Raw genomic sequence first — 16,798 nt, forward strand, 5'->3', positions numbered from 1 at the left:
GTACTGAGATAAAGTGAAAATGTGATCAAATTTGTTGGATTCTTTATGAATCTACTTTTAATATCTTTGGAGGAATGAAGGTACATTTGTCAGATGTCCACAGTTTGGAAACATTGTTAAATACCCATGATTTTGAAATGATCATGATGTGCATCTCACTTAGCCTGCCACTGGACCTGGTGCCGTGGAAGGTTGTCAGTCACTGAAGTACCTCTTCTTCCCCTGTGTCCTTTCTTTTGCTTTTCTTTCTCTTCCCTCTTTCTCTTTTCCTCTCTTTCCTTTTCTTTTTCCTTTCTTTTCTTGTTTTTATAGAAAAATGAAAACATGCCTTGTTTTGGAAAAGTAGTTTTGCTAAGCAGAAAGAAACACTTGCATTTTACATAAATGTTGTGAATAGTGGATCCTGAAAAAAGTAAACCACTGCCCAATTTTCCTCCTTAAAATGCTGTCCGAGCTTAGTTTTAAATCTGCAAAGTTTATTTTCATGACTTGTTCATGCTATCCCCTCTGAGAATAGAGTTATTTAGTATTCCTGCTCCTGAGTTCTAAATACAGAATAAAGCATTCACTTTCGCTGATTGCATTTTTGAAACAAGAATTGCCTTTTATTAGGGTATTCAAATAGGTCAGCCTAATCATGGTTAAGTATCCATATTAGAAAACAATATAAAATTATATTTTCAAAATCTATATTTGCTACACGAATCATCTATTTTAAATTCATTATGAAAATAATAAAATATTAAATGCTTAGGGCATGGTATAAAATATGAAAAAAATTTTCAAGCTCATGGCTCAAATACCATTTTTTAAAAGCATTAAAAAAATTTTCCCCCAGGTTAAAAAAAAAAAAAAGTTTTGTGTTTTCCAGCTTGTCAAGAAATTTAAGAACTTTCACTCATATATGTAATTAAAAAAGAAACCTGAGCTGTTGCTGGAATTTGGGCAAAATGCTATTTCTAGATAGCTTCCCCTAAAGATTTGTGTCACTTTCTTTTCCACTATTTAAAATACTATATTTATTAACTTAAAACCTAGTTTAAATTACAAGTTTATTTATATATGTTGGTAATAAATGTCTTGAAATTCCAGTAAATGCTCCTCTTAGTATATGAAATTCTTATTTACATTATTTAAACAGGGAATGCGTGGCCTTTAGCTTTCATTTTTTAAAGAGTGAAATAAAAATTATATTGGATTTAAATAATTTTCTCCTATTTTTGTAAGGAAGAGATTGTGAGTAACTAATTGTGCCTTTAATATTTTATGACTGTTTCTTTTAGGTGCACAGTTGGATAAGATGGGATTCACAATTCTTAGAAAATGCATCAGTGCAGTTGAAACACGAGGTAACATGATCGAATCATTTTATTCATGAGAGGCTATAGGTATGTAAAATCTGAGGGTCATTTCAAATGCTTACTGCATGGTTAAGTTTTGTAGAATGAAATATATTAATGCAAAATGCACATTCTATGCATCAGAGATTCAGTTGTTCATTTACTCTGCCAGGGTGGGGTTTTCCTTTTTATTTACATGTTTCTCCCTTGCATTGAAACAAAGTCAGGGCTAAAATGAGAATCAGTAGAAGAATCAACAGTGTCGGACAACCAGTCTTAATTGCTTCTTGTTCACGCACTAGTGAGATATTTCCATCTTCCATCGTCTTGTTGGCTCCAGTTTAAAAATCGGCGTCGTTAAGATATCATTTACTTAGAGTAAAATCCATTGATTTTAACTGTACAAATTGATGAGTTTTGACAAATGTGTATAGTTGTGTAACTACCACCACAATCATACAAGATTCCTCTCTCCCCGCAGAATTCCTTTGTGCCCCTTTGCAGTCAGTCTCCACTCCTTCCTTGACCCTTGTCAGCTACTGAGCTGCTTTTCATCACTTTAGTTCTTTTTTTCGTAAGCATTTTATATGAATGGAATTATGCAGTATATTGTCTTTTGAGTCTGGCCTCTTTGTTTAGCTTCTGAGATTCATCTTGTTGGGTGTAGCCCTAGCTCATTTCTTTTTATCGCTAGGTAGTATATAATTACATGGATATACTGCACTTTGCTTATTCATCCACCTGTTGGTCATATTTAGGTTGTTTCCGTTTTAAACTTCAGGAAAGATAATCCCTCCCCATTTTGGTCCCCTGACTAAAAGCTCAAAGGTCTCTTGTTTAGAGTTCCTAAGGAAAAGCAGGGTCCTGGCACTCTGCAGCCATTCCAGCAGACTTTGGAGAAACTAAATATTGAACTTTGCAAAACAGGCTCTTTCTGGAGGGTGGATTTCTCTTTGTTGAGAGTCTAGTGAAGTATGGATAAATTGAATATTTAATTCACTCTCATACGTTGTATATCCCAGTCCTACTTTGGATGACTTAGTGGGATGAAGCATTGCACTCACGTTTTCTGTCAAAACAAGGTCTTTGTTATAAAGCCAGGACTGCCACCTGTGAAATGAGAGCGCTGGCTAACAGATGAATACGAGCTCTTGTATTATTTGGGTATTTGCCCATCGATAATAAAAACCCAAGCCACAGAAAGCTTTTCTCCCATTCTCTCTAACAGTGGCAATTCAGGCTATGACAGAATTTCATTCATTTCAACCTGCACTGAGGTTGAGCTGACAAATTTCCTCTTTTTCCTAGTGCTTCAGAAATTTCCAAAATTGGGATTTTCATATCTCTCACTTCATCATTCATGTTTCTCCTTTTCCTGAGCTTCTAGGGAGCCTTCATTGTATCACTTGCATGCTTATTATTTTGGTAAATAAAATTCTTTCCCAAAAGGATATAATTTATACATACTTGCTTCTACGTGACCAGATAAAAAAATCTCTCTAGAATGCTTTCGGATTGGTCTGTGTAGTTGTATGGAGTGTTCTGTACATTGAATGGAATATGTATAGTAGAATCTGCATGTATTGAATGCATTTTTATTATAAATATGTAAATTGTTGGATTTTCTTTACAGAAGAATGAGTCTACAGATTTTTAAGTTAGATTTTCCCCATTTAAAATAAAAGACAAAAAAGCATATGTTTTTCTTTTCAAATCTTTTGTTCCTAAAAGTCTTCCATTACTAAAGCCTTCTGCTTTTAATGGCGTAATAGACAAAAAATAGAGTTAAAAGACTCAACTGTCAGTTCATGTTATTGAACATGATGAGGAACTGTGTGGAATCTCTGAGCCTTTTATCCTAAATTTAAAAGTGCTCTCAGGGACTATTGCTCTTAATGATTTTCCCCACATCACCTATCATGGCTGTTGATTTTTTTTTTTTTTTTACATGGTACAGATGTTGTTGCATAACTTCTTTTTTTTTTTAACATCTTTATTGGAGTATAAATGCTTTACAATGCTGTGTTAGTTTCTGCTGTATAACAAAGTGAATCAGCTGTAAGTATATATATATCTCCATATCCCCTCCCTCTTGCATCTCCCTCCCACCCTCCCTATCCCACCCTTCCAGGTGGTCACAAAGCACCGAGCTGATCTGCCTGTGCTATGTGGCTGCCTCCCACTAGCTATCTATTTTACATTTGGTAGTGTATATATGTCCATGCCACTCTCTCACTTTGTCACAGCTTACCCTTCCCCCTCCCCATGTCCCCAAGTCCATTTTCTACATCTGCATCCCCATTCCTGTCCTGCCCCTAGGCCTTTCACAACCATCCTTTACTTTTTGTTTTTTAGATTCCATATACATGTGTTAGCATATGGTATTTGTTTTTCTCTTTCTGACTTACTTCTGTGTATGACAGACTCTAGGTCCATCCACCTCACCTACAAATAACTCAATTTCGTTTCTTTTTATGGCTGAGTAATATTCCATTGTATATATGTGCCACATCTTCTTTATCCATTCATCTGTTGATGGACACTTAGGTTGCTTCCATGTCCTGGCTATTGTAAATAGTGCTGCAATGAACATTTTGGTACATGACTCTTTTTGAATTACGGTTTTCTCAGGGTATATGCTTAGTAGTGGGATTGTTGGGTTGTATGGTAGCTCTATTTTTAGTTTTTTAAGGAACTTCCATACTGTTCTCCATAGTGGCTTTATCAATTTACATTCTCACCAACAGTGCAGGAGGGTTGCCTTTTCTTCACACCCTCTCCAGCATTTATTGTTTGTAGGTTTTTTGATGGTGGCCATTCTTACCAGTGTGAGGGGATACCTCATTGTAGTTTGATTTGCTTTCTCTAATGATTAGCGATGTTGAGGATCCTTTCATGTGTTTGTTGGCAATCTGTATATCTTCTTTAGAGAAATGTCTATTTAGGTCTTCTGCCCATTTTTGAATTGGGTTGTTTGTTTTTTTGATATTGAGCTGCATGAGCTGTTTGTAAATTTTGGAGATTAATCCTTTGTCAGTTTCTTCATTTGCAAATAATTTCTCCCATTCTAAGGATTGTCTTTTTGTCTTGTTTATGGTTTCCTTTGCTGTGCAAAAGCTTTTAAGTTTCATTAGGTCCTATTTGTTTATTTTTGTTTTTATTTGCATTTCTATGGGGGTGGGTCAGAAAGAATCTTGCTGTGATTTATGTCATAGAGTGTTCTTCCTATGTTTTCGTCTAGGAGTTTTATAGAGTCTTGGCCTTACATTTACGTCTTTAATCCATTTTGAGCTTATTTTTGTATATGGTGTTAGGAAGTGTTCTAATTACATTCTTTTACATGTAGCTGTCCAGATATCCGAGCACCACTTATTGAAGAGGCTGTCTTCTCTCCACTGTATATTCTTGCCTCTTTTATCAAAGATAATGTTACCATATGTGCATGGGTTTATCTCTGGGCTTTCTGTCCTGTTCCATTGATCCATATTTCTGTTTTTGTGCCAGTACCATACTGTCTTGTTTATTGTAGCTTTGTAGTATAGTCCGAAGTCAGGGAGCCTGATTCCTTCAGCTCCGTTTTTCTTTCTCAAGATTGCTTTGGCTGTTCGGGGTCTTTTGTGTTTTGATACAGATTGTGAACTTTTTTGTTCTAGTTCTGTGAAAACTGCCATTGGTAATTTGATAAGGATTGCATTGAATCTGTAGATTGCTTTGGGTAATATAGTCATTTCCTCAATGTTGATTCTTCCAATCCAAAAACATGGTATATCTCTCCATCTGTTTGTATCATCTTTAATTTCTTTCTTCAGAGTCTTACAGTTTTCTGCATACAAATCTTTTGTCTCCTTAGGTAGGTTTATTCCTAGGTATTTTATTCTTTTTGTCGCAATGGTAAATGGGAGTGTTTCATTAATTTCTCTTTCAGATTTTTCATCATTAGTGTATAGGAATACAAGAGATTTCTGTGCATTAATTTTGTATCCTGCTACTTTACCAAATTCATTGATTAGCTCTAGTAGTTTTCTGGTAGTATCTTTAGGATTCTCTATGTATAGTATCATGTCATCTGCAAACAGTGACAGTTTTACTTCCTTTCCGATTTGAATTCCTTTTATTTCTTTTTCTTCTCTGACTGATGTGGCTAAAATTTCCAAAACTATGTTGAGTAATAATGGTGAGAGTGAGCAACCTTACCTTGTTCCTGATCTTAGAGGAAATGTTTTCAGTTTTTCACCATTGAGAAGGATGTTGGCTGTGTGTTTGTCATAGATGGCCTTTATTATGTTGAGGTAGGTTCCCTCTATGCCTACTTCCTGGAGAGTTTTTTTTTTATCATAAATGGGTGTTGAATTTTGTCAAAAGTTTTTTCTGCATCTATTGAGATTATCATATGGTTTTTATCCTTCAATTTGTTAATATGGTGTATCACATTGATTGATTTGCATATATTGAAAAATCCTTGCATTCCTGAGATAAACCCCACTTGATCCCGGTTTATGATCCTTTTAATGTGCTGTTGGATTCTGTTTGCTAGTATTTTGTTGAGGATTTTTGCATCTATGTTTATCAGTGATATTGGCCTGTAGTTTTCTTTCTTTGTGACATCTTTGTCTGGGGTTGGTATCAGGGTGATAGTGGCCTTGTAGAATGAGTTTGGGAGTGTTCCTCCCTCTGCTATATTTTGGAAGAGTTGGAGAAGGATAGGTGTTAGCTCTTCTCTAAATATTTGAAATAATTCACCTGTGAAGCCATCTGGTCCTGGGCTTTTGTTTGTAGGATGATTTTTAATCACAGTTTCAATTTCAGCGCTTGTGATTGGTCTGTTTATATTTTCTATTTCTTCCTGGTTCAGTCTCAGAAGGTTGTACTTATCTAAGAATTTGTCCATTTCTTCCAGGTTGTCCATTTTATTGGCATAGAGTTGCTTGTAGTAATCTCTCGTGATCCTTTGTATTTCTGCAGTGTCCGTTGTTACTTCTCCTTTTTCACTTCTAATTCTGTTGGTTTGAGTCTTTTCCCTTTTTTTCTTGATGAGTCTGGCTAATGGGTTATCAGTTTTGTTTATCTTCTCAAACAACCAGCTTTTAGTTTTATTGATCTTTGCTATTGTTTCCTTCCTTTCTTTTTCATTTATTTCTGATCAGATCTTTATGATTTCTTTCCTCCTGCTAACTTTGGGTTTTTTTGTCTTCTTTCTCTAATTGCTTTAGGTGTAAGGTTAGGTTATTTGAGATTTTTCTTGTTTCTTGAGGTTGGATTGTATTGCTATAAACTTCCATCTTAGAACTGCTTTTGCTGCATTCCATAGGTTTCGGATCATCATGTTTTTATTGTCATTTGTTTCTAGGTATTTTTTGATTTCCTCTTTGATTTCTTCAGTGTTCTCTTGGTTATTTAGTAGTGTATTGTTTAGCCTCCAGGTATATGTATTTTTTGCAGAGTTTTTCCTGTAATATCTAGTCTCATAGTGTTGTGGTCAGAAAAGATACTTGATACAATTTCAATTTTCTTAAATTTACCAAGGCTTGATTTGTGACCCAAGATATGATCTGTCCTGGAGAATGTTCCATGAGCATTTGAGAAGAAGGTGTATTCTGTTGTTTTTGGATAGAATGTCCTATAAATATCAATTAAGTCCATCTTGTTTAATGTGTCATTTAAAGCTTGTGTTTCCTTACTTATTTACATTTTGGATGATGTGTCCATTGGTGAAAGTGGGGTGTTAAAGTCCCCTACTATTGTTGTGTTACTGTCAGTTTCCCTTTTTATGGCTATTAGCATTTGCCTTAGGTATTGAGGTGCTCCTGTGTTGGGTGCATATATATTTACAATTGTTATATCTTCTTCTTAGTTTGATCATTTGATCAATTATGTAGTTTCCTTCTTTGTCTCTTGTAACAGTCCTTATTTTAAAGTCTCTTTTGTCTGATATTCAAATTGCTACCTCAGCTTTCTTTTGATATGCATTTTCATTGAATATCTTTTTCCATTCCCTCACTTTCAGTCTGTATGTATCCCTAGGTCTGAAGTGGGTCTCTTGTAGACAGCTGATATATGGGTCTTGTTTTTGTATGCATTCAGCCAGTCTGTGTCTTTTGGTTGGATCATTTAATCCATTTACATTTAAGGTAATTATCAATATATATGTTTCCTATTACCATTTTCTTAATTGTTTTGGGTTTGTTTTGAATGTGTTTTCCTTCTCTTGTGTTCCCTGCCTAGAGAAGTTCCTTTAGCATTTGTTGTAAAGCTGGTTTGGTGTTGCTGAATTTTCTTAACTTTTGGTTGTCTGTAAAGGTTTTAATTTCTCCGTGAAGTCTGAATGGTATCCTTGCTGTGTAGAGTAATCTTGGTTGTAGGTTTTTCCCTTTCATCACTTTAAATATGTCCTGCCACTCCCTTTTGGCTTGCAGAGATTCTGCTGAAAGATCAGCTGTTAACCTTATGGGGATTTCCTTACATGTTATTTGTTGCTTTTCCCTTGCTGCTTTTAATATTTTTTCTTTGTATTTAATTTTTGACAGTTTGATTAATATGTGTCTTGGTGTGTTTCTCCTTGGATTTATCCTGTGTGGGACTCTCTGTGTTTCTTGCCCTTGATTGACTATTTCCTTTCCCATATTAGGGAAGTTTTTGACTATAATTTCTTCAAATATTTTCTCAGACCCTTTCTTTTTCTCTTCTTCTTCTGCGACCCCTATCATTTGAATGTTGGTGCATTTAATGTTGTCCCAGAGGTCTCTGAGACTGTCATCAGTTGTTTTCATTCTTTTTTCTTTATTCTGCTCTGCAGTAGTTATTTCCACTATTTTATCTTCCAATCACTTATTCGTTCTTCTGCCTTAGTTATTCTGCTATTGATTCCTTCTAGAGAATTTTTAATTTCATTTATAGTGTTGTTCATCATTGCTTGTTTGCTCTTTATTTCTTCTCGGTCCTTGTTAAATGTTTCTTGTATTTTCTCTATTCTATTTCCAAGATTTTGGATATCTTTACTGTCATTACTCTGAATTCTTTTTTAGGTAGACTGTTTCCTCTTCATTTGTTTGGTATGGTGGCTTTTTACCTTGCTCCTTCATCTGCGGTGTGTTTTTCTGTCTTCTCATTTTTCTTATCTTACTGTGTTTGGGGTCTCCTTTTTGCAGGCTGCAGGTTCGTAGTTCCTGTTGTTTTTGATGTCTGCCCCCAGTGGGTAAGGCTGGTTCAGTGAGTTGTGTAGGCTTCCCTGTAGAGGGGGCTAGTACCTGTGTTCTGGGGGGTGGGGCTTAATCTTGTCTTTCTGGTGGGCAGGGTTGTCTTTCTGGTGGGCAGAGGTGGAGGTCCCATCCCTATTCTTTTAGGGTGTCTGTGAATTTATTATGCTTTTAGGCAGCCTCTCTGCTAATGGGTGGTGGTGTGTTCCAGTCTTGCTAGTTGTTTTGCATGGGGTGTCCAGCACTGGAGTTTGCTGTCCGTTGGGTGGAGCTGGGTCTTAGCATTGAGACAGAGTTCTCTGGGAGAGCCTTCGCCAATTGATATTATGTGTGGCCAGGAGGTCTCTGGTGGTCCAGTGTCCTGAATTCTGCTTTCCCACCTCAGAGGCTGAGGCCTGACACCAGGCCGGGGCACCAAGACCCTGTCAGCCACACAGCTCAGAAGAAAAGGGAGAAAAAGAAAAAAAGAAAAGAAAAATAAATAAATATTTTTAAAAAGTAAAATTATTAAAATAAAAAAAATAAGAAAGTAATAATAATAAAAAAGAAGAGAGCAACCAAACCAGTAAACAAATCTACGAATGATAACACGTGCTAAAAACTATACTAAGAGAAACATAAAAATCAGAAACAAGTCAGTTGCAGACAGTTGCCCACAAAGTCCACCACCTCAATTTTGGTATGTTTCATTGTCTATTCAGGTATTCCACAGAAGCAGGGTACATCAAGTTGATTGTGGAGATTTAATCCGCTGCTCCTGTGGCTGCTGGGAGAGATTTCCCTTTCTGTTCTTTGTTCACACAGCTCCCGGGGTTCAGGTTTGGTTTTGGCTCCACCTGTGCATGTAGGTCGCCCTGAGGCATCTGTTCCTGCCCAGACAGGATGGGGTTAAATCAGTGGCTGATTAGGGGGCTCTTGCTCACTCAGGCCGCAGGGAGGGAAGGGTATGGTAGCTATAGTTGGAATGCTGGCGAGCTTGTGGCGGCATAGGCGGGTGTGATTTTGCAGTAGCGTGAGGTGTACCGTGTGTTCTCCCAGGGAAGTTGTCCCTGGATCCTGGGACCCCGGCAGTTATGGGCTGCACAGGCTCCGGGTGCTGGGAGGTGTGGATAGAGACCTGCGCTCGCACACAGGAGTTCTGGTGGCGGCAGCAGCAGCATTAGTGTTTCAGGCCCGTCTCTGGTGTCTGAGCTGATAGCTGCGGCTCCCGCCTGTCTCTGAAGCTTGTTTAGGCAGTGCTCTGCCTTCTGTGGGCAAGCAGGGAAGGAATCCCCTCTCCTCGCGCACCCCGAAACAATGGTCTCTTGCGTCTTAGGCAGGTCCAGACTTTTTCCTGGACCCCCTCCCGGCTAGCCGTGGCGCACTAGCCCCCTTCAGGCTATGTTCACGCAGCCAACCCTAGTCCTCTCCCTGGGATGTGACCTCTGAAGCCTCAGCTCCCAGCCCCGCCCGCCCCGGCGGGTGAGCAGACAAGCCTCTCGGGCTGGTGAGTGCTGGTGGGCACCGATCCTCTGTGCAGGAATCTCTCCACTTTGCCCTCCGCACCCCTGTTGCTTGGCTCCGAAGCTTCCCCCCTTCACCACCCGCAGTCTCCGCCCGCGAAGGGGCTTCCTAGTGTGTGGAGACCTTTCCTCCTTCACAGCTCCCTCCCACTGGTGCAGGTCCCGTCCCTATTCTTTTGTCTCTGTTTTCTCTCTTTTTTTTTTTGCCCTACCCAGGTACGTGGGGAGTTTCTTACCTTTTGGGAGGTATGAGGTCTTCTGCCAGCGTTCAGTAGGTGTTCTGTAGTTGTTCCACATGTAGATGTATTTCTGGTGTATTTGTGGGAAGAAGGTGTTCTCTTTGTGTTCCTCCTCTGCCATCTTGAAGGTGCCCCTGCATCACTTCTTTTCATCAGTCAGGATAAAGCTAGTTTATGTTCCTGTAACAGGAAACCTGAAATCCTCTGTGGCTTAAGACAACAAGACTTATTTCTCACTCAGACATTGGTAGGAGGGCTTTGCCCATCACTGATATCTGGGCTTCCAGGTTCCTGGTTGCCTTGCCTGGAGGGCTTTGGACCAACAAGTGAGTGCTCTGGCCTTGAAGTGAGTCATTTGCTCACAGTTCAGTGGTCAAAAATGGCCACATGGCCCCACTCAAACCCAGTGGGTCTGCATAGCACAACCCTACCAGGAGCCTGGAAAGTACACAGCCAGGAATATTTGGTGGATAACATTAATGACCACTGTGTGTGTGTCACGTGCCTGTGTCCAAAGGCATTTAATGATATCTGATTGAAGAATTATTTCTAATCACTTTTTTCAGTGTTTTAAACATGACTATCATTGTCTGAAAACTACCATTTCGTATGTTTTGGTTAAAGCAGTTAGTATACCTTTTACCTATCATGTTCTTTTATTTTTATTTATTTTTTTATAAATAAATAAATTAAATTATTTTTGCCTGAGTTGGGTCTTTGTTGTTGTGCATGGGCTTTCTCTAGTTGCTGCGAGCGGGGGCCACTCTTCGTTGTGGTGCATAGGCTTCTCACTGTGGTGGCTTCTCCTGTTGCGGAGCACGGGCTCTAGGTGTGCGGGCTTCAGTACTTGTGGCTCACGGGCTCTAGAGCGCAGGCTCAGTAGTTGTGGTGCATGGGCTTAGTTGCTCCGCGGCATGTGGGATCTTCCTGGACCAGGGCTTGAACCCGTGTCCCCTGCATTGGCAGGCGGATTCTTAACCACCGTGCCACCAGGAAAGCCCTACCATGTTCTTTTAAAAATAGCATGTGGCGTTTTTATCTACTTCGTTTGTGACATCAGTTAAATATTTGCAAAGCATCAGACAGATGTCTAAAATTTACTATAGTCTTCAGTACCCTAAGAAAAGGTAACACTTTTAGAGTACTCACATGCTAATATAGATAGCGTATATAATATATGACACATATATAATATCATCTGTATTGACCAAATGAGACTGTTAGCATTTACTGTACTTTTGGCATCAAAGCAAACCCCGTTTCACTACAGTATCAGCGTCAGTTAACAGATCATACTCTTCTTTTCCATAGAGTTGTTTGTTCATGAAGGTAAGGCACGTTTGGGAGTCAGATCAACTGATCTTTCATCCATTTACCGAGTATTTGTCAATGATGTGAACCAGCTCTTAATGGATCCAGGCAGTCTGACTACCACTGGGAAAGTATTGCTTATGTTTTCCAAGCTGAAGGACTTCCTAAAGCAGCTGTTCTCAAACATTGCTGTGCAGTGGAATCACCTGGGATCTTCAAACCACACTGCTGCCTGGCTCTCACACCCAGTCAGCCTGATGTCATTGCTGTCAGGTGTGAAATAGGAAGTTGGCATTTTCAGTGCTCCTGAGGTGATGCTGATACATGGTAAAGTTCAGGCACCACTGTCCTGATGTTCTTGTGTGTTGGAGCAATGGAATACACAGTTGTTATCTTTGTAGTGTCCTGTTACATGGGGAACTTTCAACTTCTTTTTAAAAATAACCCAACCTAAACCCAGACAAACAAAATAGAAAACTTCCCAAGAAAATAGCACAGTGTTCTTTTCCTTCCCTCAGTAACAGGTGACTTATCACAGTTAAACCCTAGCTCTCATCTGAAGCCAGTCGGCCAGTATTTATTGAGCATTCACGTGGTGTATTGATAAATAGCCTTGCTCTAGGCCGTTGAGATACATATTAAAGGCTGGTTACATATAATTCATGATCCATGAATGGTAGACAAAATATAGATATTTGTAATTTAAGTATAACAGGTACGAAAATAAAAGTGTTACAGTTTTGCATGGATCAAGGGAATTTGAATGCATTTTGATGGATTGCTGAGTACTTGATCTTTTTTTCTTTTGCGGTACGTGGGCCTCTCACTGATGTGGCCTCTCCCGTTGCGGAGCCCAGGCTCCGGACGCGCAGGCTCAGCGACCATGGCTCACGGGCCCAGCCGCTCTGCGGCATGTGGGATCTTCCCGGACAGGGGCACGAACCCGCGTCCCCTGCATCGGCAGGCGGACTCTCAACCACTGCGCCACCAGGGAAGCCCTGAGAACTTGATCTTAATTGAGGACTGTGTTTAGGAACAGCCTTCTTTGGCTTTAAAGTAGTAGAAAAGTATATTTTAGCATTTAGAGGGACGTCAGCAAAGATGTGGAAACAGAAGCAAGCCAGATGGAAAGGAAGCATGAAGAAACAGAGGTAAAGAAGTACTCAGGTATTTGCATTTAATTGGCAAGGACCTGGGGTAAGTACTAGAGGGTAGTGGATAGCAGAGTAGCAGGCTTATTAGAAAGGTAAATATAAAAACCAGTATTAGTAGCCATAGGTGGAATGACTCAGAATTCTGCCTAGGTTGGAGTATTCCACAGGGGAGGTAACTGATTGAGGATGATCGATTTGGCACTGGGGTCGGGCAGCACGGATACGTCCAAGTGATTGAGCAGAGGAAGATGTAGTCATCTGGAGCAGTTGGTTGTACACAGAGAATCACAGTTCTGCAAGGAATTTCACCTTCAAGTTTTAGTTTGGGAAACAAAGGATATCAGGGAAACTCATGGGTCCCTGGCAGACCTGCTGAAATATATTAGGATCACCAGGGTGCTTCTTGAAAATGCAGATTCCTGGGCTCAGTCATCTTTGTTGAATCAAAATCATTGGTGGCCGGGCTTCTGCGGTAGACAGTGAGAGGTCCAGTAAGAACAGACAGGTGGAGACGGGAGTTTTCTCATCTTGTACTTTTTAGGGGATAGAAGAAGCTTTCCTGAGAAAGAGTTTATGAAGGCTCCAGGTCCTGGATCCATGTAACTTCTGGGATTACAAGAGAGAGCATAGTTGATGTAGGGTACAACCTCCACCCTAAAAAGTGAGGTTAAGAGAAGTAATCACCAAATGTCTCGAAGTGGCCAAGTTGCAGTGCATCAGAAGTCAAGGATGGTTCAAAGCTAGATGCTTGTAGGTTAATCCAAGGCAAATTCAGAAGTGTTCACTCATCTCACTGCTTTGCTTCTAGCCCTCCTACCTACCATCTCTGCATGATGCCTAGTTTCTGATGCCCTGTGGTAGTTTCTCCCTCTGTGGGAAAAGACGCCAGTATTCTCAAGCAGTTTATACACCCTCTCGGCCATTGTTTGTGTCTGATGCATGGCGCTGTCACTATGGGGTCTGCCTTTCCAGGCGCCTGCACCCCTGGAAGATGATGATGGGTCCAGTCTTTTCCTTTGCCCCTCCTGGGCCTCTGAAATACCACTGACTCTAGGCTTCCTTGAGGACCCAGAAGTCGGGCTTCCTTCTAAAGTACGAGGGGGAACTGTTCTAGGTGCACATTTGCAGGGTGTCAGGAGCAAGGAGTCTTGGCAGGGAAAAGAGTGGGTGTTGAAGTGGAGGTGTTTGAAAGGATGTGCTGCACCTGGGACCTGAGAGTCATTGGGTGAGACTGGAGGAGGGGCTGGAGAGGTGTGTGGGAGAGAGGGGGCACTCAGGTCCCTCTGTGGAAGGTTTACCTTTCTGTGGGTGACAAGGATTTGTAGGTTTACGTTCCAAAGTGGTGCAGTAAGGGAGGCATTCTGGAAAGTTGTAGTTTGGTAAAACTTTGTTAACCTTGCAGACCCTTAGTTTCTAAAAGACTGGAACTAGGAGGTTCATTCTCACTGTCTACTCCCACCCACGTTTGTGAAGGTCAAAAGAGCTAATTTTGATGATAGTAGATTTTACTACTCATAAATGTATCTCTTTATTTCCTCTTTCCATCCTTCCCCTGGATTGTTTTAATCCCGAGATGTGCACGTTCTTCATTTGGCACTTCTGTTGCCTGGTATCGTTAACTGTGTCACATATTTATTTTGTTGCTGGAACTTTGCTTTTCCCTTGGAGTAGAGAAAATGTCTTATTTATCCTTTGCCTCTTCGCATTTCTAAGTACAATGTCTTGCACACGTAGTAAGCACTCAATAAGCAATTGCTTTTTGCTCGAGCATTCAGAGATCTGCTGAAAATGCCACATTGGCAGTATTATGTGTTCCAACAGTTTGTAATATTATTGGAAGGTTAGTGAAAGAATTTATTCTTCTGTATGTGATTGGAATTAGTGCTTTCAAATAACTTGCAGGATTGGTTTTCACTCCATGAATTTGTCAGCATCTTTCTGAATTATGGGTAATATTTTAGACATAGATAGAAAGATGCATCATGTTACATATGAAAAAAATCTCAAGGTTTCAGAGCTTGGAGAATAATTTCCTTAAGTAAACAACTTAAGGAGCTGCCTCCCATGCCCAATACCTGGTCTTTTGTTTGGAACTGGGTGACACAGCGTTTTTCAGGTGCATATGTTGTAAAATGTGCAAAAACAAAGTAAGGCTCTTTTGCTTAAAAAGTTCTTTAAATAGTCGTCATGATTTAAAACTATATTTGTGTGCCACTTCTGTTTATGAATTTCTCTTAAAAAATTCTTCCATATGTGGATAATTTGAATATTCACTTTAATTTCTAGAGCATGGCATTAAAATGTCGGTCTAGGCAAGCTGTCAGTTATCAAATTCAGCTTTGTAACAAGCTGTGAACTCATGGGATAGAAGTAGGAAGCCACATCTAAGATGTGACAGTCTGAATTGTTGCATGTAAAAGTGAATTTCTCTTTCTTTGGAAAGCAAAGTTTTAGGTCTTTGGAAAATCGTTCTCAAGTTGGCTTGAGGGTTTTTCTGATTCCAGAGCACTTCTGGAATTGTATGGGGCCTCAGGACGGTAGAAGATGATAATGTATAGTTTCAGTATTAATCTTTGTGGGAGGGAAAATGCCCAAAATGGACTTCAACATGTTTTACTACGTTTGCACAGTAATCTTCAACTGCCAAGGGCCAATTATGTGCAAAATGAAGAAAATAAAGAACAGCTGTCCCCAGAAAATTTACAGCAAGTCAACTAGACCTTCTCGCTCGCTGTCTCTTTTTGAATCAGAATGGGTGTGAGATGTGTGTGGGTGGATACGGAGGACAGGCTTCCACGGTAGGGAGGTGAAGAGTCTTGTGGTGTCTGCAGAAATGCAAATGCGGAGCTGAAATACTAACTCCAGGCGATTCGGGACTGATTTTTAATTTTCTCAATTAGTAATCTTATTTGTTTTAAGAGCAAAGAAGTGTCTAAAGCTATTAGCCTCCAAATGAATGGTTGAGTGAAATTAATACAGACAGATGGTTAAATCTTCTTGCTCCTGAGTAGGTGTGCGAGGCTTTGTGTGTTCGGCTCCCATTTGGATGAGGTCCGTGGGCATTTTATTGTAAGGCTCTCTCGGCACTCTTAGCATCAGCTGGAGAACAGGGACTCAGAAGTCAGCCTTGTTCAGAATCTCTTTCTCCACTTCTTCGCTCTGCAGCCATGCAAGTGAGCTGGTTAACCTCTCTGTCTTGATTTGATCATGTGTAATTCGGGATAATGGTAGCAACTTTTTCGTAGGGTCGTTGTGAGAATTAAACAGGGAGGCTTGGGACATTGGCGTATATTGAGTGCTCAGTAAATGTGAGTTGCTTCTTTAGAAATAAATCTATGAATTGAGGCCAGTCACAATTCAGTGGTCCCATTATTGATGCAAGGCTCTGGGAACACTAAGGGATTTGTTTTTTAAATAGTAATTTATATAGGCAAAGAAATCACCTGAGTTCGCTTTAGTCACGTAATTTTAAGTGGCTCTTGTAACAAGCAGTGAAATTAACTGGCTTGCCTTTCAACCTCCTGTCTCTCTGCCCTACGGATACTTGAGCAGTTAAATGGCCAGAGTGCAAGGAAGAAAAGAGACTCAGGAGCAAGATGATGGCTTTAGATTATCTCAAGCTTTCAGAAAAAAAGAGGAAAAGAAAAGAGAAAAGAAAAGAGGAAAAAAAAAAGAGATTGTCCAGGGTTGCCTTTGCCTAACATGGATTTGTCCCTAATGCCACAGCTGCTCTGAGGTGGAGGAGAGGCAGGTGGCAGTAGCGAGACACCAGTAGACCTTTTCTAATATTCTGATCTCTGTAGAGGAGGGATAAAAAGGAGTCTTGCAAATAGCAACGGGCAACTTTTGCCTTGAGTCTGAGTCTCTTTTCTAATTTAGAAGTAAGTAAAAATTTGTAGCTACTTCAACTTGAGCTACACGAATGATGAGTTTGAAAATAAAATGTACTCTTCCCTAGCTGCCCATTTATTCCCGCTTACTTTACTACTTAATACTTCTGGGTGTGTACATGTTAGGTGGACTTTACTCAGAACTTTCTGGCTGTTTCTTGAAGGAAAG

General features: G+C 39.9%; 1 protein-coding gene across 5 annotated transcripts in view; it reads left to right on the forward strand.

Annotated features, from left to right (window-relative positions):
• ARHGAP10 (Rho GTPase activating protein 10) overlaps window positions 1-16,798 on the forward strand; it is a 326,931-nt gene that overhangs the window by 168,548 nt on the left and 141,585 nt on the right. For all 5 annotated transcript variants that reach the window (XR_009540249.1, XM_060147720.1, XM_060147722.1 and 2 more), the window contains one exon: window positions 1,284-1,349. Coding sequence is in view for 4 of the 5 variants with exons in the window: in XM_060147720.1 (XP_060003703.1) it covers window positions 1,284-1,349 (66 nt within the window). In the remaining variant the exon portion in view is untranslated. The remainder of the gene's footprint in view (window positions 1-1,283; window positions 1,350-16,798) is intronic.

This window comes from Lagenorhynchus albirostris, chromosome 4 (genome assembly GCF_949774975.1).
Source record: "Lagenorhynchus albirostris chromosome 4, mLagAlb1.1, whole genome shotgun sequence".
In the NCBI taxonomy this organism is placed as follows: domain Eukaryota; kingdom Metazoa; phylum Chordata; class Mammalia; order Artiodactyla; family Delphinidae; genus Lagenorhynchus; species Lagenorhynchus albirostris.